Raw genomic sequence first — 24525 nt, forward strand, 5'->3', positions numbered from 1 at the left:
CACCAACAGCAGGTTGTCTGCTGACCCTATCAGCCAACCCACCCAGAATCTCTGATCTGGCTGCTTCTACAAATGCAGACTCACCAATGCAAGAATACAAGGATCATAAAGAATCAGGCAAACATGACACCATGAAATAAATCTAATAAAGCTCCAGTAACCAAACCAAAAGAAACGAAGATCCACAAACTGCTCAACAGATAATTTCAGATAATCGTCTTAAAGAAGCTCAACAAGATACAAGAGAACACAGAAAGGCAATGAAAAAATATCAGGAAAACAATAGATAAACAAAATTAGAAGTTTAACAAAGAAATAAAAACTATAAAAAAAAAAACCCACAAAAGTCCTGGAACTGAAGACCTCAAGGACTGAATTGAAAATTGAATGAGCACTTCAACAGGAGATTCAATCAAGTGGAAGAAAGAATTAGCAAATTCATAGACAGGTCATTTGAAATTATCCAATCAGAGGAACAAAAAGAAAAAAAGAATAAAAAAGAGTAAAGAAAGCCTATGGGACTTATGGGACACCATGAAGCAAACCTTTCTATGTATTATGGGTGTCCCAGAAGTAGAAGAGAGAGAAAAGGGGATAGAAGTTAAAGTAATTTAAAGAATTTAAATTTAGAGAAATAGTAACTTTAAACTTCCCAAATTTAGGGAAGGAAATAGATATCTAGATTCATGAAGCCCAAAATTTCCCAAATAGGACAAACCCAAAGAGGTCTATATTGAACTCATTATAATTAGTTTGTCCAAAGTCAAATACAAAGAAAAAAAATGAAAGCAGCAGGAGAAAACTGACTTGTCACATAAAAGGGAACCTCCAAAAGACTATCATGAGATTTCTCAGTGGAAACCCTGCAGACCAGGAGAGAATGAAATGATATATTCAAAGTACTGAAAGAAAAAAAAAAACCCACCTGTCAATCAAGAATTCTGTACCCAGCAAAGTGTCTTTTATTAGTGAAGGAGAGATAAAAACTATCCCAGACAAACATATACTGAGGGAGTTTGTCACCACTAGGTCCACCTTGCAAGAAGTGCTAAAGGAAGTTCTTGAAGTTGAAATAAAAAGAGGTTAAACAGAAACACAAATGCACACGAAAGTATAAGTTTCACTGGTAAAAGTAATTATAAAGACAAGTAGAGTTTTCCTTTCCCCAAGATAGCTGTCTAGAGACATTGGACATCAGTTCTCCTCAGAACAAAGAACCAAAATTGCAGTTGAATAATCATGGTCTGAGTGGAATACTGAGGAAGGAGTGACATGACCTATTGGGGAACCCACAGGAAAAAGCTGTGGTGCTGAAAAAGAAGACACCAAGAGTTTTGCAGAGATTGACCTCCAAGGAACATAGAGTCCCATGGAGAGGTTAGGAGGGGAAGTTGCTCCCCTCACTCCTGTGGCAGACTATGGACTGCTGAACTTGTTGGAGAACCCCTCTGCACCTGCGAGCCCAGGCACTGCTGTCAGTGGCAATTTGGGAACTTCTTTAGGGCAGAGCATTGGGTGGCCAGCTCATGCAGGCACACTCGCTCTCCCCCAAAACCTGAGTTTGGGGTGTCATACTGGTTATGCACCTGAAGTGGCAGGTGTCATACTGGTTATGCACACATTGTGGGTCTCTATTCTTCCCAGGGAATCCCAGCCCTTGTGTTTCTGCATCACTAGATCCTCCACAAACATTCCCCAGAACCCACTTAGACTGCAGCAACCACAGGGGACAGGTGGGACCCTGGGGAGCTATGGGATTCCTAGAAGTCTAGCCCTCAGAAGAAGGGAGAGTGTCTTTGCCAACATACTCCTTCGGATAAAAGAAACCAGTTCATTAGCTCTCCTCTGCCTGAGAGCTCCCCACTTGTGATAAGAGGCTGGCTGTGCCCCTCCCAGCAGAGACACAGGCATGGTGCTGGGGTCTGAAGGGGAGGAGTGTGGTTCTGCACCAGTAGGCAGGTGACACTGGTGCCTGGGAATAAACATGGAAAGGGAGTCTTCTCCTACCCCCTCACTCACTGCTCCAGATAGACCCTTGGCTGTCCCTACTGGGAGCTGGCACAAGTGCACCTGGGGATGGCTTTTGAGGGCTCCTGGGGGTAGCTGCACTCCCATTGATGGGGTGCCTGCTGGCCAAGCCTTGCACAAAGGGCAGAGTTTATCCTCCTCCCTATATGGAGCAGCAGCATTCCCATAGCAGAATGCAGATGAGTATCAGAGCTGCCGAGGGAAGAAGTTCTATCCCAAGGCCATTTTGGTGGTAGCCACAGGATGGGTGTTTTCTGCAGACCTCCATTGCACTGCAGCCTGGAGATGAAAGACAATGTCTATCTGAACTGAAGGTCACAAGGTCCAGGACAAGGGTGTTTTAGGAAAGTGGATTGCCTTCTTGCCTTCCCAGGATGTGGAGCTGGTATACTCCTTCCCACTCTGGTGGAGACATCAGTGCATTTCACCATGAGCTCCCATTTCCACTCCCATCAAGGCAGTTGCTTCTGCTCATAATTGGGGTTTCCCAGGGTGAGCTTGGTCATTTAGTGCCACTCAGTTTTGTGTCCCCCTCCAAAGCTTTGTGTTCCCTTCAGGGAATCAGGCCATCCACAGACCAGCCAACTGCCTGTGACAACAGAGATCCCCTCCCAGAAAACAAAGACCAAGTACCCATAAGCTTCTGCCACAGCCAGCTTTTATTGGGTTGCAGATTGAATTGCACAACCAGATAAAAAACAGGCTGACAGAGGGTATAGTGCTAGGGAATGAGATAAACTTCCGGAGACTTCCACATTCCCAGCCCCTCAGAAGGTAGTATTCCTGCTCATATGCCCAATACATTGCTACTACAATCAGCATAATAAAGCCACCACACAAAAGCTATCTATACAACATAATAAAGCCACCACACAAAAGCTATCTATGACCAAGGAACTCATACAGAGCTGTGACCCACGGAAGGCACCCAAAATTGAAGCCAAATGATCATACACAACATACAATCGCACCTTCAAAGGGGGAAAAAAACCCATTCAAATGAGAGTAAGTTCAAAAGTAAGAAGTAACGGCTTCTCTAAATGAGAAGAAATCAGCATAAGCACTCTGGAAGTATGAAAAACCAGTATTTTGACATGCCCAAAGGATCACACCAGCTCCCTAGCAATGGATTCTAACCAATATAAAAATTTTGAAATAACAAATAAAGAATTTAAGATATGAGTTGTAAGGAAGCTCAATGAGATACAAGAGAAAGTTGAAAACTAACATAAGGAAATCAGAAAAATAATTCAGGATATTAATGAAAAATTTACTAAAGAGATAGAGATTAAAAAACAAAAACCAAATAGAACTTCTAGAAATAAAAATTTATTGAAGGAACTATAAAATACAGTTGAAACTTTTAACAAAAGACTAGACCAAGCAGAAGAAATAATTTCAGAGCCCGAAGGCCAGTCATTTGAATTAACCTAGTCAGACAGAAATAAAGAAAAAATAAATTTTTAAAAATGAACAAAGACTTTGAAAAATATAGAATTATATAAAGTTGCCAAATATACAATATATAGACATTCCTGAGGGGGAAGAAAAAAAAATAAAAGCTTGGAAAACCTATTTGAGGGAATAATTCAGGAAAACTTCCCTGGTCTTGCTAGAGAATTAGACATCCAGATAGGAGATGCTCAGAGAACACCTGGAAGATGCTTTACAAGAGAAACCTCATAAAGGCATATCGTCATCAGACTATCCAAAGTCAATGTGAAGGAAAGCATCCTAAAAGCAGCAAGAGAGAAATGTCTAATCTATAAAGGAAAACCCAACAGACTAACAACGGACTTCTTAGCAGAAACCTTACAAGCCAGAAGAGATTGGGGTCTTATGTTTAATGTTCTTAAACAAAAATCCTGCCAGCCAAGAATTTTGTATCCTGCTAAACTAAGCTGCATAAATGAAGGAGAAATAAAGTTCTTCCCATACAAACAAATGCAAAGGGAATTTGTCACCACTAGACCAGCACTACAAGAAATGCTTAAATTTCTAAACATGGAAATGAATGGACAATACTCCTCATCATAAAAGCACATTAAAGTGAAAAACTCACAGATTGTGTAAAGCAATTACATGATTGAGACTAAAAAGCAACTGGGTAACAATTATCATGACAGGAAGAAAACATCACATATCAATATTAACCTTGATAATAAATGGTGTAAATATTCCACTTAAAAGATACAGATTGGTGCTGGGTGTGATGGCTTACACTTGTAATCTCAGAACTTCGGTAGGCTGACGCAGGAGAATTGCTTCAGACCAGGAGTTTGAGACCAGCGTGGGCAACATAGTGAGACCCCATCTCTGTAAAAAATTAAAAAGAAAAATTAGCCAGGTGTGATCATGCTCACCTGTAGTCCTAGCTACTCAGGAGGCTGAGGCAGGGCAATCACTTGAGCCCAGGAGTTTGAGGTTGCAGTGAGCTATAAATGCATTATGGCACTCTAGCCTGGGTGACAGAGTGAGACTGTCTCCAAAAAAAAAAAAAATACATACAGACTAAAAGATTGGATAAAAGTAGAATCAGGTCAGGGGTCCTAACTAGTTATGAGAACAGTGCACAAGCTAAGATTGCAGGGAGAACAAGCCTGAAAAAGGCAAGGCAGAGGTCTGCTAAGGGAAACCCATCCCACAAAAGACAAGCAAGGCAGGGGCTCTCTGAGGCCTAGAGCAGCATGCAAAAAGCAACTCTTTCCAGGTGGCAGCTCCCTAGCTGCTGCCCCCACATGCTGCTGCCTCTGCAGCCACTCTACCTGCCCCACTCCTGCCCAGGTATTCCAAGCAGCTCTCAGCTCTTTCCCAATATCTGGGCAGTGCTGTTGAGATAAAGGAAGAGGAGAAGTGGACACAGCAGGTCTTGGCTCTTAAGATCTGCAGTTGTGAGTTCCTTTTGCAATCGCTGTAGGTCATTGTGCGACCTGCTGGTCTCTGGACTCCTGATTTCTAGACATCTATAAAATACAGACACTGGTGATGCCACTTAATTCACAGAGCTGCAGTGAGAAAGGTGCAGATGAGATCAAGGCCTGATAGTGTTCTGCAAACTATAGTGATGGATGTGCATAGTGTTGTGAATATCAGTGGCAGGTTTCCAGAACGCAGGTGGGGATAAGAGTGAGTGAGTCAATAAAGAAGAAAATTGCCCCACTTCTTGAAGGGAGTTTTTGGGGCTGGGCAGCTCAGGGTACAGGGCAGGCATAAATAGTGAGTGCCTGCCAAGCAAAGGCTAGTTTGCTTGGAGCTCCTGAGGCCTAACAAGAAGAAACCTGTAAGTATCTCTGTTCTTGCCTTCTTTTTATTTTCTCCACATCCTGTAAATATCCCTCTGCCGACCTGGGCAGTTCAACCTATTGGTGTGGAGGGTCTGTGTAGCTGTTCTAGTCTAGGAGGCATGGGCGCAGGAGGTGGGGAGCACAGGAAGTCTTATGGTGCTCTTCTGCCCCTTATTCAGTGTCCTCAGCCCAGGGGAGGATTTGCTTTCTGAGCTGGGGGTGCACAGGGTGGAAGAGTGGGTATGACACTATCTAGACCTGGGATTCCACAGTGTGGAAGCTTCAGGTGGAAAAATGCAATTCTAATTTATCTCTAGGCTCTTTTCTGCACTGATTTCTTCAGAAAGGACAGTGGAACAGAGACAAACCCGGGCACTCACAGGCTGGGGTTCTAAACCCATCCTGGTGCCAATGGCCTGTGGAAAAGCAGGGCAAGCCTGTTTTTCTCATAGCTTCAGGTCTTTACTTTAAAAAATATACTTACTGGAGTAGGTCTCTGATTTTCCAATCCATGTTCAGAGGAGATGGGCTTTTCAATAAAATTGTACTCTGAAAGCTTAGCATAAACTGGGCACTGCAGGGGTTGAGGGGGACCACGACTCTGCCCACTCCATCTGCTGCCCCAGCTAAGATGCCTCATCTGAAACCTGGGCCTCAAAACCCGGGTCTGCCTTCTCCAAGGGTCCTTCAAGCCACAGTGGCTGCTGGTGCCTTCTGTGCCATCTTGAGCCTGTAGACAGAATGCCTATTGCCTTTCTTTCTTCCCCAGAATCAGACACAGGGCCTGAGGGGTGAGGGAGCTGCAGGGCACAGAACAATGCCCTTGCTCTGGCCTGGGTCTGGCCCTTGCTGCTCATGATTGAGCCTCTGCCAGAACAGGTGTAACAAGGTAGCTGCTGCTGGCAGTGAGCTCACCCAGGTGTTTCTAGAGACTACCAGGATACCCAAGGAAGTGGTGATTTCAAAATTGAAAGAGGCTAGTGAGAAATAGGGGTCATCCACAGCCCAGAATCACCAGCAGTCAAAGAAGAAAGCACTCCTCTGGGCAGGAAGCCCCCACTTGCCACCACCCCAGTTGGCCTGGTGACCCCTTTCTTTGTACAAGTCCCTCTGGCTTTGTTCCTAGCCTCTGCGAATCTGATCAGCTCTTTTCACTCTCATAACTTTACGGTTTCTCATTGAGAGAAAAGATACCCAAAACAGGGAATGTCCCAGGTCCTGCTCTTATCCTGATCTCAGTTCCTGACCATCTTAGATAGTAAATGGGTGCTCTGTTGCGTAGTTGCTCTTGCTTACCCACAACACTAGCTCTGCCTGTCTGAGCCTACCTGGCATGTCCTCTTTCCGTATAAGACTTCTTTTTTTTTCTGAGATGGAGTCTCACTCTCTTGACCAGGCTGGAGTGCAGTGGCACGATCTCAGCTCACTGCACCCTCCACCTCCCGGGTTCAAGAGATTCTCCTGCCTCAGCCTCCTGAGTAGCTGGGATTACAGCACGCACCACCACACCCGGCTAATTTTTTATATTTTTAGTAGAGATGGGGTTTTGCCATGTTGGCCAGGCTGGTCTCGGACTCCTGATTTCAAGTGATCTGCCTGCCTCAGCCTCCCAAAGTGCTGGGATTACAGGCATGAGCGACCGTGCCCGGACTCCACATACTTCTTTTCCAAACCCTCTCTTAGAAGAACTCTAGGTGTCTCAGGATTTCTCCTACTGGTAGTTTAGTGTCTCTGAAAACTTTCACCTGAGTTCCCTCTGGGACTTTTCTCTAGAGACAGCACCTGCTTGAGGAATGGCAAATCGCCAGGCAAATGTGCACCACACTCCCAGCCTGCACTCAGGAAGGACATCACTAAGCACTCAGGACTCTGACTGCATTTTCAGACCAGCACTGTCAGCGCCAGTGCTAGTCCATGCAAGGCAGCGAGAAAGAAGAAACAGGCTTGCCTTGTCTGAGCTAAGCCAGTTGCCTCAGTGGTACAGACAGGGAGATGGTCCTGTACAGACAGGGAGTGGTGGGGGTGTCCTGCCCAGAGGCACTCAATGAATCCTTCTTGATGTGACAGATGGCCCCCGTGAGGAATGCTACATCCTAGCCACTGTGCCAAACTTAGTGCCCAAGGGAAGGCACAAGAAGGGAAGACATGAGCACCTGAGAATGGGGGATGCTGTTGTCAACCTATGTCAGAATTCCAGCTGGGTAACTCATGCCCTCCATCCAGACCATGTGCCCACCTTGTCCTTAAACTGCTTTTGGATTCTTGCTGCTCCAGGCCCCATAGCAGAGGACAGAAGGTGGGAATGGAGGCTTCTTGTCACCTCTAGAAGCTGAGCCAAGCCCTAAACCATGTCCACGAAGCATAAGCATGTCTTTTCTCTTTCTGTTCACCTCTCCAGGCCATGCTGCTCTTCCTCCTCTCTGCACTGGTCCTGCTCACACAGCCCCTGGGCTACCTGGAAGCAGAAATGAAGACCTACTCCCACAGAACAACGCCCAGTGCTTGCACCCTGGTCATGTGTAGCTCAGTGGAGAGTGGCCTGCCTGGTCGCGATGGACGGGATGGGAGAGAGGGCCCTCGGGGCGAGAAGGGGGACCCAGGTAGGGTGGGGCCCTGGGCTTATCCTGCTGGGGAGGAATGGTCATTGGAATTGTAACTAGCCCAGCAACTCTGGGTACTTTGTTATGGAAGTCTGGAGATGGGTTTCTTCCTCCCAAGAAGGCGAGTTCCACACTGCTCCACCAGCTGGCAAACAAGTGGCTGTGCTGAGCCCCCATGTGCCTCCTCCAGCACCCAACTGCCCTAGCTCCTCCTCTGGGATCCCCGGATCCTTCCTATCCCAAGAGCAAGCAAACAGTGGTAAATTACTGATATCTGGGGCCTTCTAGAGCCCTGTGCCAGCAGTTAGCAGTTGTTCATTCCAATTAAATGATGCCTGTGCAGAGCATTAAGTATTTTTAATATTTAATTAAACACTACTGCATGAAGGGTGGGAAAAAATGGGGCTCCATGGCTCCATTCTCAAGCCGAATCAAGAGGATTTGCTCTAATACATTACACAGAGAGAAAAGGCACTCACATTTCTTTGTCCACCCCTGTGCTTGGGCATTCACTTGAGTAGTTCATTTAATCCTCCCAAGAGTCTTACAGGGGACATATTAATCTCCTTCAACAGGTAAGAAAATGATGATGCAGAGAGGCTAAGTAACAACCATTCTGGAGGTGGAAAGGACGAAGGCTCTGCATCAGACTGGCCTGGGCTTTACTGCTGGCTCCATCTCCACACTGGGAGAGCCCCTCAGTGTCACTGAGTCTGTTTTTTTATCTGGTAATGGGAATGATATCTACCACCCAGTGATGAATAATTGAGCCAAAGGCTTTATTTTTTCTTGAGTCTTTGGGATAAAGTTGCATTTTCTGCTGTACCAAATAGGTGAATTATCTTGAGCTTAGCAGAGGTACTGATGAGTAAGGGAATTGTCCCTGGAAATACTGCTCCCCGCTTGTAGGGAAAGATCTAGGTCTTACTGGCAAGAAAGGAGAATTCCATCAGCCAGCTGTGTGAACCAAGGGACCTCTATGACATTGGGCAGGGCTTCAAAGGGATCAGATACAGTCTTTAACTTTCCGGAAAGACGAAGCAACATCCCCAGGCTTTGTGGGGTAAGGGGCAAGTGAGCATCTGCCTATCCCTTACAGACAGAAAGTGGCTCCCAATGTGAATGGGATGGGGCTTGGGGAGGGCTGTCCAGGGGGGATCCCAGAATGGGGGTGGGTTTCATCCTGGCAGCTCTTTCTCAGAGATTCCCAACTCAGTCTGGCCTCCGGTAGGGCCCCGGATTTGAATCTCAGGGATCTTTCCCACAATGGCCCTGGGAGCTTGCTGCCTTAAGCATGGTCAAGGCCTCCCTTCCCCATATATGTGCTTCAACCCATGCACATTCCAGGCCTGGCTTTGGGTCAGTACTTGGACAGAGGACAGAACACAGTGGGGCTGCAGGATGAGGCTCCACTCTGGCTTCTCAATGACAGTCTCTCCAGTCACTCCACTGTTACAGGTCTGAGGGCTAGGTTCCCTCAGAATCCTCAGCATCCTCAGAATCTACCCAGAATAGGTCTGTGTGGGCCAAAGTCTGTGCTTGTGACGACCACCCCTGCAGAGTTGGAAGCATGTGGTTCCCAGAATCTGCTACGAGGAAAATTGGGGCTTGAAAGAAGAGATCTTTGAGTAGGGGTGGAGGGTGAAGCTTGAGTCACTCTGGTGACATCCCCGACGTATCATGGAGGGTAAATATGACCCAGATCCTGCCTTTGGGGGGAACAATTCCTTATTCCTCAGCACCTTCGGCATTCCTGCTCAGCAATATTCTGTGGGGAAGTCCCTCCAGGGATGCTCATCTCCCTTGGACAAATCACACACCTTACAGCAGCCCATGAGTCCCGGCAGGACCACCCTGTACCCGTGTACCCCTGCTGCTCCTCTGACTTCAGTGCCACCACCCCTACTCAGCTCCAACCACATAGCTTCTTTCTGGCCCCCGGTCACGCTCAGCCTCCTTCCTCTTTAGGGGCTTGCCATTTGCTCTTCTCATAGCTGTCCCTGCAGCTCACACTTCACCTCCTTCAGGACTTTACTCCTGGATCACCTTCTCAGTGAGGCACTCCCTGACCACCCTACTGAAAACAGACCCTACCCCTAACACACCCTATGCTTGACTTTTCCCTGTGGCATTATATCTAACATACCGTATGTTGTACATTTTTAATGTTTTATTATCTGTTTCTATGAGATAGAGTTGAAGCTCCCCAGAAAAGGGCTGTTTATCCCCAGTATTCAGGACAGTGCCTGGCATGTATTAGAGGCTCCAGAGATATTTATGGAATGAGTGAATGGAAGATGGAAGGGGTGGAGGAATTTTAGGAGTCAAAATAGGCAAAAGGCTGGGCCATAAAACTCCACTTCAGGTGGCACTCGGGTGCAGGTCTAGGTCTCTGGGGACACTAGGATACACAGTGAGTGTTTTGAAAGGCATGGGTGCAGCATTTGGGGAGGTGCCCCAACTCCACCCCGGTGCTCTCATGGCCTCCATAGTTTGTGTACCAAGAACAAGTGGGCTCTAACACTCCCTTCTGGAGAGTGACGTTTTTCTCTTGGTCCATCTTCCTGCTGCTGACTTGGCCTGGGTGAAGCCCAAGTAAGGCTCCACCTGGGGTCAGGACATCCTGCCTTGAGGACAATGTGCTGTTGGGTGTCAGAGGTGTGGCCCATCCTATAACCCTCTGTGCTTCCGTTTCATCCCTAATAAGGACTGTAACCAATGGCCGGATCCAGGGCACGGAATTCCACTGGGCATGGAATTCAGATGTTTCCAGGTGGTGGCGCTGCTGGGATACGCCAGCACAGACTCTTCCACCCATCCAGCAAATTTACCCACAACCTCATGCTTGCCCTCCATGGAGGCCTGGCCTCCTCTGCCATGGGAGCATGGCTTCCAAGCCTGAAATGTCACCTCCTCTCTGCAAATCTCCCTCGATTCTCCTTGCCCTTAAAATCCCACTTTCTCTTTGAAGAAGACAGCTCTGAGTGTGTGAGTGCTGGGGTGGGGACACTCAGATGAGATGAGGGACACTTCATGCATTGTCCTTCCTCTCCCTTGTCTCACAGTGTATTATGAACCCCCTGCTGAGCAGACCTGAGGCTAAGCTCAGATTTGCATCTGGCCTAGTGCTAGGTACAAAGTAGATGCTGCATAGATGGCTCTTAGTGAACAAATAAATAAGCAAATGGACCAATAACTGAATGAACAAGTTAGCACCACCTGTCTGGTGCCATTTCTGGTTGGCTTCCCTGATCTATCTATCTATCTATCTATCTATCTATCTATATATATATATATATATGGAATGCAAGAAGTCCATGATCACAGGTAAGAGCTGACAGATTGCCTGGCATCAATACAGTGGCCTTGGGGTAGGGGAAGGAGCACCGCATAGAAGGTCAGGCAGGTCTTGGGTTTAATCCACCTCCAGCTCTGGAAGGCTTCTTCCTCATCTATAAAATGGGGATGTTGATACCAATTTCCTGGATCACCACTGGGCCCGGGTTTGTGACGGTGGAAGTCTCATGCTCTGCAGAATCCTGAAGGAATGCTAGGGGCTGATCCTGCAGGAGGCTGGCCCTTTCTGGGTCTAGGGCCAGGTCTTTGTCCATTTCTTCTCCTGCTACAGGTTTGCCAGGAGCTGCAGGGCAAGCAGGGATGCCTGGACAAGCTGGCCCGGTTGGGCCCAAAGGGGACAATGGCTCTGTTGGAGAACCTGGACCAAAGGGAGACACTGGGCCAAGTGGTGAGCAACTGGGTGTCGACTTCAGGTGTTTCCAGGTGGTGGTGCAGCTGCAAGGATATGCCAGTGGGCACGCACAGAGCCCATCCCAGGAAGAAGGTTGTCTGAAGGTGGCACTGGGTCATTTCAGGACAGATGGGGCCTGCTGTTGGGATGACAACAATGCTGCCTCCCTTACCTCTGTTATTACCTCACCTTACTACACACTCCTCCTGCCAAGAGGATTCATTGTTACTGACCGGGCTGGTGCTTTTCCTTAGGACCTCCAGGACCTCCTGGTGTGCCTGGTCCAGCTGGAAGAGAAGGTCCCTTGGGGAAGCAGGGGAACATAGGACCTCAGGGCAAGCCAGGCCCAAAAGGAGAAGCTGGGCCCAAAGGTAGGTGGCTGGTCTGTGGCCGGTCTGAGAAGGGAAAGGAGGAAGGACAAGGGTCCATGATGTGACCTGAGGCGTGCTCAGAGTGCCAGGGAGAGCCCAGACCCTTGACGCTGCAAAGGCCTTGCCATGCACCCTCCCAATCCCCACAACTGCAATATTTTCCTCTCACCCTCCACAGAGGAGCCCCAGAAAGCAAGGAGAGTCTCCCCACTTCTCTCTTTGACCCTAAAGTTGTGGGCAAAAAGCTCCATTGCTAACAAAACCACACCTGCTGAACGCACTCTTAGCTGTGTTTGTTCCTGTGTGTTCCTTCTTCAGGAGAAGTAGGTGCCCCAGGCATGCAGGGCTCGGCAGGGGCAAGAGGACTCACAGGCCCTAAGGGAGAGCGAGGCGTGCCTGGTGAGCGTGGAGTCCCTGGAAACGCAGGGGCAGCAGGTGAGCAGTGGAAAGAGCTGGGATGGGCTGGGCTGGGTCCAGTTCTCCCGTGCCTGCTTGGAGCTGTCAATGCCTACACCCCCTCCACCACCCACAAAGGCAGAGGTGGTATCGCTGGAACATGGAGAGAATCTGTATCCAAGAAGAGTGCATGAGGGGTCTCTGGGGACCGTTCCTATCTAGGGAGAGTGGGGTGCCAAGCAATGGAGAAGTCTGTATACAGGGAAGGTTAGTTGTTGGGTGGCGGGGCAGTTTTACACAGCGGGGTTGATTGCTAGGTGACAGTGACAGTCAGTGTACAGGGAGCTGCATGGCTGGGTACTGGGGACCATCTCTCTGTTTCTGGGCAATAAGAATAGTTAGTCCATGTATGGGAAGGTAAAAATGCTAAAAACAAAAAAAATAAAATGAGTACATAGCTCACCCAGTTCTTCTTTTACGCCAGGGTCTGCTGGAGCCATGGGTCCCCAGGGAAGCCCAGGTGCCAGGGGACCCCCGGGATTGAAGGGGGACAAAGGCGTTCCTGGAGACAAAGGAGCAAAGGGAGAAAGTGGGCTTCCAGGTAAGGTAGCAGCTCCTGGCCCAGGGAAGCCCTGCTGGGGCATGGGTGGGCATAGAGGAAGCCCTCCTCATCCCAGAGGAGGGGCTCTGGGATGTGTGCCCCATTAATGGCAGCTGGTGGGTGGAACTCAGGAAAGGTGGACAGGCTGGAAGGCAGGAGCACGGGGCTCTGGTCTTAGCCACTTAGTACTCATGGGAAAGCAACCTGGGCAGCTTCTCCATCTGACTATCGGGAAAACTACAACTGCCTTCCCAATTCATAGGACAGTTTTGGGCATTAAAAACCCAGTGAATAGGAAACACACGAGTGTGTATTCCTGCCCAGCAACCCCCTCCCCACCCAATGGAGATGCCATTATATTCCAAGACTTTAAAGTCACAATGTCATCTGGTTCAGTGTCAGTGAAGTACAGGGACTAATTTGTCTATAGCAGAACCATAAGACATCCTTACACAGCAGAGGCCAGCTGTGTCAGTAGATGTGGGCTTGCTGTGGGTCAGCCCCACAATATGTGCCCGAAACTAGACACCCTTCCTTTGGGGCCCAGAATCTGAGCTCTTCCTTCGCTCTCTGGACAAGTCTTTACTTGGCCATTTTCTCCCCTCCAGATGTTGCTTCTCTGAGGCAGCAGGTTGAGGCCTTACAGGGACAAGTACAGCACCTCCAGGCTGCTTTCTCTCAGCATAAGAAAGGTGAGTTCCTGGATCTGAACCTGGGCCCAGTGCTGGCATTGGGCCCCACACTAGATCTTGACCTTGGTTTGGCCTTTGGCTGGGGCTAGACCTTTGGCTGGGCCTGAGGCAGAGCCTGCCCTGGGTCTAGGATGGGAATGAGCTGGGACCTGTGTAGGGCTGGACCCGGGACTGTGGCAGGGGGTAGGGTTCAGGCTGGGATGGGGCTAGAAGAGGGCAGCCACCTGCTTCTGGAGCTGAAAGTAGATCCAAGGGGACAAAGGAGGAGGACATGGCCCCTATCACCAGCTCACCAGGCTGGTAGTAGCATAGTTAAGGCCATCAGGCTCCTGAACTACCCACCAACCTCAATGCCACCTGTGCCCTGAGACAAACTGTTCTCCTGAGTCCAGTGCAATTCAGTAGAGCCTCTCTCCTGCCTACTTTGTGCTGGTCCCTCTGATAGATACGGGGCTACCCAACACGGGCTGCATTTCTTACCTCAGAGGGGCCAGGTATGGGAGTGCCCAGTGATGCTGCTGCACATCCCAAGGCAGCACAGAAACCAGATACTATTCTGGGAACTAGGACTGGGGTTCTGCTCTGGGGGTACAAGGCAGATGGGGGCCTGACCTTGGTATGTGGCCATCAGATATCTCACCTTAGACGTGCTCTTGGTTCAAATAGGGGGCAGGCTGCTTCTGGGCTCCAGCCACTGCTGGGCTCTACCTACAGCTCTGGAGGTATTTTAGAGCAGAGAGTTTGCCCTAACCCTGGAATCCTGAAGAGTCAGAGGCCTCCAGGGGCACACACCTGAGGGCCTGGTGCCTTTTTGAATCTCCACGTCAGTGCCCAACTTCCCCTACTCTCCTCCGCCTTTTTGATATCAGCTTTGAGTTCAGGTGAATCTCATTGAGCCAAAAAATAAAAGATAAAAGTTTTCTGAAGTAGTAGAGCATAAAAGGGCTGACTGGGTGCAACATAGGTTTGGCTTCTAAGTACCCAAGCTCCGAGATGAGAGTTTCAAGCATTTGGTATATCTCTTTCTGCATATGCTCTAATTCACTCAGAGGCACAGTGACAGAAACACACAGAGGAACATGTCCATATGCACCCACCGCATGTGTGTGCACTTAAACACCATCACTCATTCCACCTCCATCTACCTACATGAGCTCATATGTTGTCTATATAGCACACACAAATATGCACACACATCCAGATGAAGCTTACATACTCCCATGTACCTTTGGATAGATGCACATATATTCAAAGGCATGCCCACATATGTGCATGGCACATAAACCTAGTAATGGTACATGAACTCTTATGCTGACTTTGTTCAGGGCTGCTCTGGGTGCCACCCTGAGCCCATGGAGAATCTTGAGGATGATGAGTCAGGGTGCAGCCTGCATTCTGAGCAGCCCATCAGAGCCAGGGGCACAGCCTTCTCTGGAGCTTCCAGTGTCCTTTGCAGAAGATTTCCATGCATGGGCCCAAGAGCCACAAAGACAGACTAAAAAGAGATACTTGACATGTCACACAGGCAATGCTTTTGTGAAGTGAGCCCTCATTTTAGAGATGAGGAAATGGAACCCTGAAAAGGGAAGTGACTTTCCCTTGCCCATGCAACAGCTGTTGCCAGGGTGGATCTGAATGCCTGGTCTTCCAGTTCCCACCCAGGCCTGTCTCCAGCACTAACACCACTCCCCTGCGCCTCACTCACACATGCCCTTCAGATACCCTCCTCCACTCCCTCAGCACCTCCCAGGCAGGCTGACTGGCTGGGGCATCACCCATGTGCATACTAAGAGGCTGCCATGAGGCCAGACCCAGAGCAGAGATTAGCATCTGACAGCTTTCAGATGTCCTCTCCTCTTCCTGTCTCTCCCCTTTCATTACCCCGTCACACAGACCCTCTCCGACACCCCACATCCCCTACTGTTGTACAGGGTGACAGTGGGCTAATTGCAGGTGTTTTCTGTACTCTTAGAAACTGGCCTGGTCTACACTGTGATCAACTTGGGAAAAATTGTTCATTTCTACCTAGTAATTGACAAATCAATTCTAGTATATAGCATGTGCCAAAATAGAAAGAGCATGTCTGAGCTTTGCTGTCAGACTGAGGTTGAATCCCTAACTGCACATTTGCTGCTTGTGTGACTTTGAGCCTCTTAGTTTCTCTAAACTCCAGTGCTCTCATCTGTAAGTGGGGAATCATGGTGTCACCTCACAGGGTAGATCATGGGACAGGGGCTGTTCTGGAACAATCTCTCTTGCATTGTCTCTGGCATCCTGATGTGGTGCCTGTTTGGGAGATCTGAGAGGCTCAGGTTGGAGCACAGAGGTCTCAGAGCCCCTGAGCTTTGGCCAGGTGATGCCACAACCCCAACCTGACTCTCTTCTTCTCCTAGTTGAGCTCTTCCCAAATGGCCAAAGTGTCGGGGAGAAGATTTTCAAGACAGCAGGCTTTGTCAAACCGTTTACGGAGGCACAGCTGGTGTGCACACAGGCTGGTGGGCAGTTGGCCTCTCCACGCTCTGCCGCTGAGAATGCCGCCTTGCAACAGCTGGTCATAGCTCAGAATGAGGCTGCTTTCCTGGGCGTGACTGACTCCAAGACAGAGGGCAAGTTCACCTACCCCACAGGAGAGTCCCTGGACTATTCCAACTGGGCCCCAGGGGAGCCCAACGATGACGGTGGGTCAGAGGACTGTGTGGAGATCTTCACCAATGGCAAGTGGAATGACAGGGCTTGTGGAGAAAAGCGTCTTGTGGTCTGCGAGTTCTGAGCCAACTGGGGTGGGTGGGGCAGCGCTTGGCCCAGGAGTTTGGCCAGGAAGTCAAGGCTTAGACCCTCGTGCTGCCAATATCCTAATAAAAAGGTGACTGTCTGTGCCGGGAAGGACTTCTCTACAGAACGTGGCCAAAAGGTAGGGCTGCTGCAGAACACCACGGAGTGAAATGTGAGGCTTCCTTTACACTAAAACTCTTTTCAGGAGAAGAAGGGCCCAGCCTGCTTTCCCTATAAGGGATAAAAGTGGGTCTCCAATGACCTTCCTGTCCCCAAACCTGAAGACTCATTTTCAGCCCCTTTTCTCAAACCATCGGCTGCATTTGACCCTGTGGATCTCTCCCTCCTCTTTCAAGCACTTCCTCCTCCCAGCTTCACAGATACCACTTTTGCCTGCTCTGCCTTTTTTTTGAGACCAGGTCTCACTCTGTCACTGAGATTGGAGTGCAGTGGTGCGATCTGGGCTCACTGCAACCTCTGCCTCCCAAGTAGCTGAGACCACAGGCATGAGCCACCATGACCGGCTAATTTTTTGTGTTTTTGGTAAAGATGATGTTTTGCCATGTTGCTCAGGCTGGTCTCGAACTCCTGGACTCAAGTGATCTGCCTGCCTTGGCCACCCAAAGTGCTGGGATTACAGGCATAGACCACCGCCCCAGGTCCCTTATTAGTCTTTTTAGCTTGTCCATCTTTCTCTCCTTGACCACTTAATGGTGCAGTGCCAAAGTCTCAGCTCTCAGCTGTCTTCTGTTCTTACACTCACTCCAGAGATGAGCTCATCCTGTCCCCTCATTCAAATTCCTTCTGGAGGCTGGTGGCTCCTCTGCAGGTATATCCCTATTCAGCTCCTCTTCCTGAACCCCAGATTCCTCTAGCCAGTTCAGGCTGGAGCCCAGGGATAAAAGGAGGCTCCCAGCCTCCATGGCTGCCTCTTATTTTGAGGTCTGAGCCCAGGAAGCTGCACAGCATGGCAGGGTGACCCGGCAGAGAATGTCTGCCTCCCCAGCTAGGCCACATAGCCCTGCACTCAGTAGGCCCTTCCTCACCCCTGCACCGCCCAGGATCTCTCTCCATCGCTGCCAACATGACTGCCTCTTGACTCATGGGAGGAGTACCAGCTGCACAATCCTAAAGCTGTCTGAAATCTTAGGGAACTTTGGAACAAAGGGTCTCTGGCCAAGCTCTGATTTATCTCCAATCCTCTTCTTGCCTGGTGATTCCAGGAATGTTCTTTCCCCACTCAACCTTAGAGATAATCTAGTTAAATCCTCCTCCTCATTTTCCAAATATGAAAACCAAGGCACAGAGAGGGATGAAACTGTGCAGGGACAAAAGGGGGTGTCAGTGTTACAGCTGGGTCATTAGCAAGGTCATTTTGACCCTAAAGCCTATACATTTAGGCTGTAACTATATAGGCCAAAGATCATGCATATTTAGTTGATTTGACATATTATTGCACATAATGATTTAAATGACACCTGTGTTCAAAAGATGGCAGTGACACCTGGATGAACCATGGCCCCATAAAAGGGGCAAACAAGGCTGGGCGCGGTGGCTCATGCCTGTAATCCCAGCACTTTGGGAGGCCGAGGCAGGTGGATCATGCGGTCAGGAGATAGAGACCATCCTGGTTAACATGGTGAAACCCCGTCTCTACTAAAAATACAAAAAATTAGCCGGGCGCGGTGGTGGGCGCCTGTAGTCCCAGCTACTCGGGAGGCTGAGGCAGGAGAATGGCGTGAACCTGGGAGGCGGAGCTTGCAGTGAGCTGAGATTGCGCCACTGCACTCTGGCCTGGGTGAAAGAGCGAGACTCCGTATCAAAAAAAAAAAAAAAAAAAAAAAAAAAAGTGGGCAAACAAGCTCTTTCCCGATAGAAAACCAGCCACTCTCTCCTTAGTTTACACAAACCAGGGGGACTTCTCTTTCTGGATGGGACCCCCTAGTCCCATCCCTCTTCCCGACACTCCTACAAGTACATTTCATATATAGGACAGCATGTCTATAAAACAAAAGCCACACTTCAAGACAGCATGCAGCCCAGGTTCTCTGCTAAGATCGTTCTCCAGTTACTGAAAAAAAAAATCCCCAAATTTCTGGCAGCTTCTGAAATATAAGTCAGTTACACAATAATGAGCAAACTACTTAGAGACCACACTGAAACACATTCATCGAGGAAGCTCAGAATGGCTTTTTTATTACAAATAAGAGAAAACACTTGGATCTAGCATAAGCCAAGAGAAGTGTTTTTTTTCTCTGAATAAAGGGTTCCAAATGGGCTTAAAAAGGACTAGGGGGACTGAGGTAACGGCATGCTCTCTCCCTGGCTTCTGCTTCTCCCTGTGCATCTTTGCATCTTTCCCTCTTTTGCATACCAGCTTCCTCTGCTTCCTGGTCTCTTGACTATCCAAGCATTAAGAATCATGTGTCCTAAAGATGGCTGCACAGAAATCAGAAACTCTCCAATGGGAGCAATTGGAAACTCCTGTGGAAATGAGTCTTTCTGTCTCAGATGCCCGCCTCTGGTCCAACCAACTAAACTTGGGGAGTGGGTCCGCATGGTACAATATGGCCACTGGGATAGATGCAAGATCATGATGGTCTGGGAAGACCCCCTGAAAGTGACCACTACCTACCCCAATACTTAAACCAAACCTACTTCTTGCTAAGGGAAAAGTCAGCGTAGTTGGTGTGTGTGGAGAGAAAAAATCTCCTATGATGTTGAAGGCCTGGAATGTGGATACTTCAAACCCCAAGAAGAAGCTTCAGATCCATCAGTGCCATGGGCCACAGGGGTCTGGTTTGCTCTCCAGCACAGAGAACACACAGGGAGGGCCATTTGAGATCTGTAGGCACAGGCTGATTGGAGTAGGGGACTGAAGCAGTTATTTCAGAAATTCAGGTCCTAACCAGTTCCTGAGCACAGAGCTCTCCCCTGCACTAACACACATGGGCCAAGGTCAACACAGATCTCAGTGTCTGCCCCATCTTAACTGTAGCAGTCAGGGTCCCTTGTTTAGTAGCCTGTGTGTCAAGTGATTTGCACTCTCAGGTGATGTTGTGACTCTCACCATGGACACCATGAAAGCAGGCTGGGACCCATCCATGTCTGAAGCGGGGACTTTCACAGCAGTTTCATAGAGAAACCCCTGTTCAGTTAAAAAGTATACTCTCAAGTCTGATCCTGGTTTTCAACCTTCTGTCACCAACCCAGTCCACATTCCATAATGAGCAGCTGATGTGGAGCCCTCTGATGTTTGCTTTTCTAGGATCCTGTCTATGTTCTGAATCCCCTCGATACACATCACTGAACCTTGAGTGGTGTAAGTTCAGGGCATTCTCAACCACTCTTTCTTTCCAGATGTTCACCTTAAAATTCAAGTTTAATGATGTGCTTGACCTTTTCAAGTTACCTACCTAGAGTAAAGAAACTAGTTATCTATTAGAGAAATACAGTCTTAATTTGTATGTCAAATATTTATCCAGGCATTGGATACAAAGATCGACATGGCTAGTCATGCCCTTGTGATCCTGCACTTTCCTAACATAACAAGATGAGTAAGCTGCAGGATTGTTCTGGCAATGGACAATAGCAGCGCTCAACAAGTGGATTTAGAATGAATGGATGGATGATAAGAGTTTTAACCACGAGAATAGAGAAGAGACCTCTCTTTGTGCAATTACCAAGCCACTCAGAGATCAAAGCAGTCTTCATTACTGTCCACTCTAATTGCCTGTGACTATTAGGCCTCTCTATGGCTAACAGCAGGCCTGGCATCTTATGGTAGGTTTTACTGTTTCTTGTCAATCTTTCACTGAGAGGACTTTTGAAGACAGGCATGAACCTGTGATGTGGGTCACTCCTGGGGAGAAGCAGAAAAGAGTGGGTGTACATTTCCAAAATGCCCTCTCATCTGCTGCCATGTCTTCTGTGATTATAGACAGATCGGTAGATATAAAGTTCTTGTACAAGGCCAAGTGTGGTGGCTCACGTCTATAATCCCAGCACTTTGGGAGGCCGAGGCGGGTGGATCACTTTGAGGTCAGGAGTTCAAGACCAGCCTGACCAACATGGGCAAAACCCTGTCTCTCCTAAAAATACGAAAATTAGTTGGGAGTGCTGGCACATGCCTGTAATCCCAGCTACTTGGGAAGCTGAGACGGGAGAATCGCTTGATCTCGGGAGGTGGAGGTTGCAGTGGGCAGAGATTGCACCACTGCACTCCAGCCTGGGCGACAGAGTGAGACTCTGTCTCAATAATAATAATAATAATAATAATAATAATAATAAAGTTGTACAATCAAACATTCTGGAACCTGAGCAAAGGCATGGAAAGCAACTGCCCTTGGGGGTTGCCTGGATCTAGGCAACAGACTTGTACTCTGAGTGATATTTGGGGGTTGTTACTGCAGCACCCATCCTTCCTGGATACATTTGAATATTAACATGTTTGCCCTCTATTTACTTAAGAGTCTGTAGGCAGTCTTAGACTACCTGGCTGAAACACCTTTGAGCCACAGAGAGGGACTTAGCAGTACCCTGCCTGAGCAGAATGGTCCTTATGTAAGTCCTGTTTGTAGGGCTGAATAAAGTGTTTTTAAGATGTTTCTAGGCCCTTTGATCTGAGGAAATTGCAGAGTGGCCTCATTGCCAGCCCTTGTACATATTTATTTTTTAATTCCCTTAATACTTCATTTGAGGCATAAGTGCCTGGGGCCAGGCCAGGGCTGAAAGGTCTGATGGCAACTTCAGGCCAAGCAAACACATTCTGTGACCAGAAGGAAGGATCAGGGCAGAAAGGGGATGCTTGGCCCCCAGCTAGAGAGACGGCCTGAGAGAACAGAGAGAGGATGAGAGGGGTGGGGATCCCGCAGAGAACATAGACACTTACTGCACCCCTATGCAATGTTCATAAGAAAGAAAAGAGGGAGTGGAGGAAGGTGTGAGGACTTCATGAAGTGATTCTAAAGCTCTTATGAAAGAATGACTCTCAAGGGTTAGGAAAATTGCTTAAAATAGGATAATTAGAATGAACTTGACCCATCTATGTTAGAGGGTTTTATAAAACTAGCATAATTGAAGTTGTATATTAATGACACAGAAATAGACAGAACAATGAAAAAGAACAGAAAGTCTAAAAATGGGCTCAAGTATGTATATATACACGTATGTATCCTATATGCATGATAAAGAGAGAATGCCAAAATTATAGGAAAACAATGACTTACCAATGAATCATTCTGGGTTAAATAGTTAAACATTTAGAGGAAGTGTAAAATCAGATTATTTTATTACATATACAAATTAAAATTAGAAGAAAATATAAGTAACAATTTATGTAGTCTTGGAAGGAAAAAGAGCTATCCAAGAATGTTATCAGACAGGGGAACCCCAAAGTGATAATATTGATATATCTGACTACATAAGAAATACGTAAAACTTTTCTACTGAAAAGTAAAACACAATATAAAAGAAAAGTGGCTATGTATTTGCAATGTACACAACAGATAAATCAATAAGAAAATAATGAATATCTAAATAGGAAAATGGCATAAGAATGAGAAGAGGAAATTCATAAAGGAAGAAATACTAATGGCCAATAGTACTGATAGGTGAAAAATGCATAATCTTAGTAGTAATTTTTAAACCTTAATGAAACAGTAATATGTATCCCAAAATCTATGAGATAGAGTTACAGCTATACTCAGGGGAAATAAGTAACTTTGCTTTCATTATTAAAAATTAAAAAATAAAAAAACGGACTGAAAATAGTTGAACTAAGTGTTCATCTTTTTAAAACAAATTTTTAAAACAACAAAAAAGGACAAAACAAATAAATATAAAAGTGAAATTAATGAAATATAAAACAAATAACAATAATAGAAATAAGTTGGGCATGGTGGCTTATACCTGTAATCCCAGCACTTTGGGAGGCTGAGTGGGGAGGATCACTTGAGGTCAGGAGTTAAAGACCAGCCTGGACAACATACGGAGATCCTGTCTCTACAATAAATAAATAAATAAATAAATATTAGCCAGGTGAGGTGGCATGCACCTGAAGTCCCAGATACTTGTGAGGCTGAGGCAGGAGCATCACTTGAGCCCAGGAAGTCGAGGCTGCAGTGAGCCATGATTGTGACACTGCACTTCAGCCTGGAAGACAGAGCAAGACCCTGTGTTAACAACGACAAAATCAATAATAGATATGACAAATTATCTCAGAAACTAGACTTTTTAAGAGTTGAATTAGACAAATACATGTTGATAAATCTGTATAAGAAGCAAAAAGCCAACATATGTAGTAGCGATAAGAAAGGAGCAGAGATACGAAAACGGTAAAAAGAATTTTGAGATAACATATTCACTTCCTTTTAGGCATTGATCAGAATTGAAAACAGCAAGAACTCAGGGAATTTGGCATCCCTCCCCATCCTTCCCTTGCTTTTGCTCTGTGGCCTGGGGTCAGATTCTACACTCCTTGCCCTGAAGCTCCAGGTGGTTTATAGCTCCCTGGCTGAGGAGGAAAGCGGCACTGCTTTTTATCTGATGTGGAATTTAGCTCATAATCTTGGTGCATTAGGCAAGCACGACCATATAACAGTGAGTGTGAGTTAAACCATGTCTCATCACCTTCCCCTCCATCTTAGCCATGGTTGGGAGCTTCTACCTCTGGACTCCCCAGACCCTTTTCACATAGTGAATCCAAAATGTTCATGACCTTTTCTGATTCCTGCCCTTGGGGTGCTTGGGAACCAGATCCCATCAGTGTAGGAGAGATGACCACCCAGGAACTGCTTGCAGACAGCACAGGAAAGGGTCAGCACTGCTGGGCAAGGTGAGGTCTCCAGAGGATGCTCTCACTGGGGAAAAGGGTCTCACGTGCAACTTGGCATATGGCTTCTGGTGGTACTTCTGTAATTGTCAAGGTCATAGATTCTCATGGGGATAGGAAGCTGGATACATCAGGAGCTCTGGGCAGGGCTGGAGGGCTAGACAACGAGTCCGTTTCCCCACACCATCTCACATCCCTTGGTAATGACTGCGGGGTTAAATGGCTTTCAGGATCTTTTCCAGGCTGTGTAGGAGATCGTTGATTAGTTGCATCTGGCACAGATATGGGGGAGGAGAGGGTCAGTATGTGTGCTAATGTTTGTCATCCTTGGCTTAAGAGGGCACTGCCCTGCAGGTCCAGAGGGAACCCAACAAGGGGGTTGCCCCGAGTTTCATCATGCACCCAGTGAAGGCACCTTCTGGGACTTCTGCAAGAATCCTGTGCTTCCACCAGCTGGCTTCCCAGGAAGCCCAAGAACAAGAAACAAGGACAGTGTTGAAGCTGGTGGAACAACAATGTCATTTCCATTTGAGACCCCCTAGGAGATCCCCACCATCCCTCTGTGCACCGGACCCTCTGCTGGTGGCCTGACGGGTCCCAGGCAGAGTCCCTAAACTGTCCTGAGTTACAGGTTCCCAGCCTGAACCCCTTTGTCCTTTTGAAATGACATGAGGTCATCACATGAAAATCACAAGCAAATACTTAGTAGTGTTCTCCAAAAGAATCTGATTCAGAGAAAAGTCCAGATTCTTTCCCTGCTGATGCTGAGGAAAGAAAAAAGTGACTGCATTTGAGAAAGATACCCAAAAAGTCCGCAAAGGCAACCCAGAGAGGAGCCCACAAATCCAGCCCCGACAGGGCTCAGGCAAGAGCAACAGCAAAGTCCTGTCTTGAGGGGATTCTGAAATTGCCTCGGACACAGAGACCTGTGGAGGGGCAGGCAAGGAGAGTGTGGGGGTGGCCTGTGGGCCCTGCCCTAAAGAGATCACATTCTAGGCTTGGAAAGGAGACAGATGTATAGACAAGGAGCAGAGCATCCCGCCAGTCCCCGGGGCTTGCTGTGCACTGAGGGCTGTCGGGATCCAGCATGCTGAAGACCTGCGGTCACACAGTAGCAGCGTGCGTCTGGCCCTGGCCCTGCAGGGTGGGGGCACAACCCCAGTGAGCAAAGCAACCAGGACAATCGTGGAGAGGAGGAAAG

At 47.8% G+C, this 24525-nt stretch overlaps 1 protein-coding gene across 1 annotated transcript; it reads left to right on the forward strand.

Annotated features, from left to right (window-relative positions):
• Window positions 1–7710: 7710 nt before the first annotated feature.
• On the forward strand, window positions 7711–16603 carry SFTPD (surfactant protein D). Its single transcript, XM_054435815.2, has 7 exons — window positions 7711–7912; window positions 11541–11657; window positions 11915–12031; window positions 12350–12466; window positions 12912–13028; window positions 13637–13720; window positions 16114–16603. The coding sequence occupies exons 1-7, from the start codon at window positions 7714–7716 to the stop codon at window positions 16488–16490; spliced, it is 1128 nt and encodes a 375-aa protein (XP_054291790.1). The 5' UTR covers window positions 7711–7713; the 3' UTR covers window positions 16491–16603.
• Window positions 16604–24525: the final 7922 nt, after the last annotated feature.

Source organism: Pongo pygmaeus, chromosome 8 (assembly GCF_028885625.2).
Source record: "Pongo pygmaeus isolate AG05252 chromosome 8, NHGRI_mPonPyg2-v2.0_pri, whole genome shotgun sequence".
Lineage (NCBI taxonomy): Eukaryota > Metazoa > Chordata > Mammalia > Primates > Hominidae > Pongo > Pongo pygmaeus.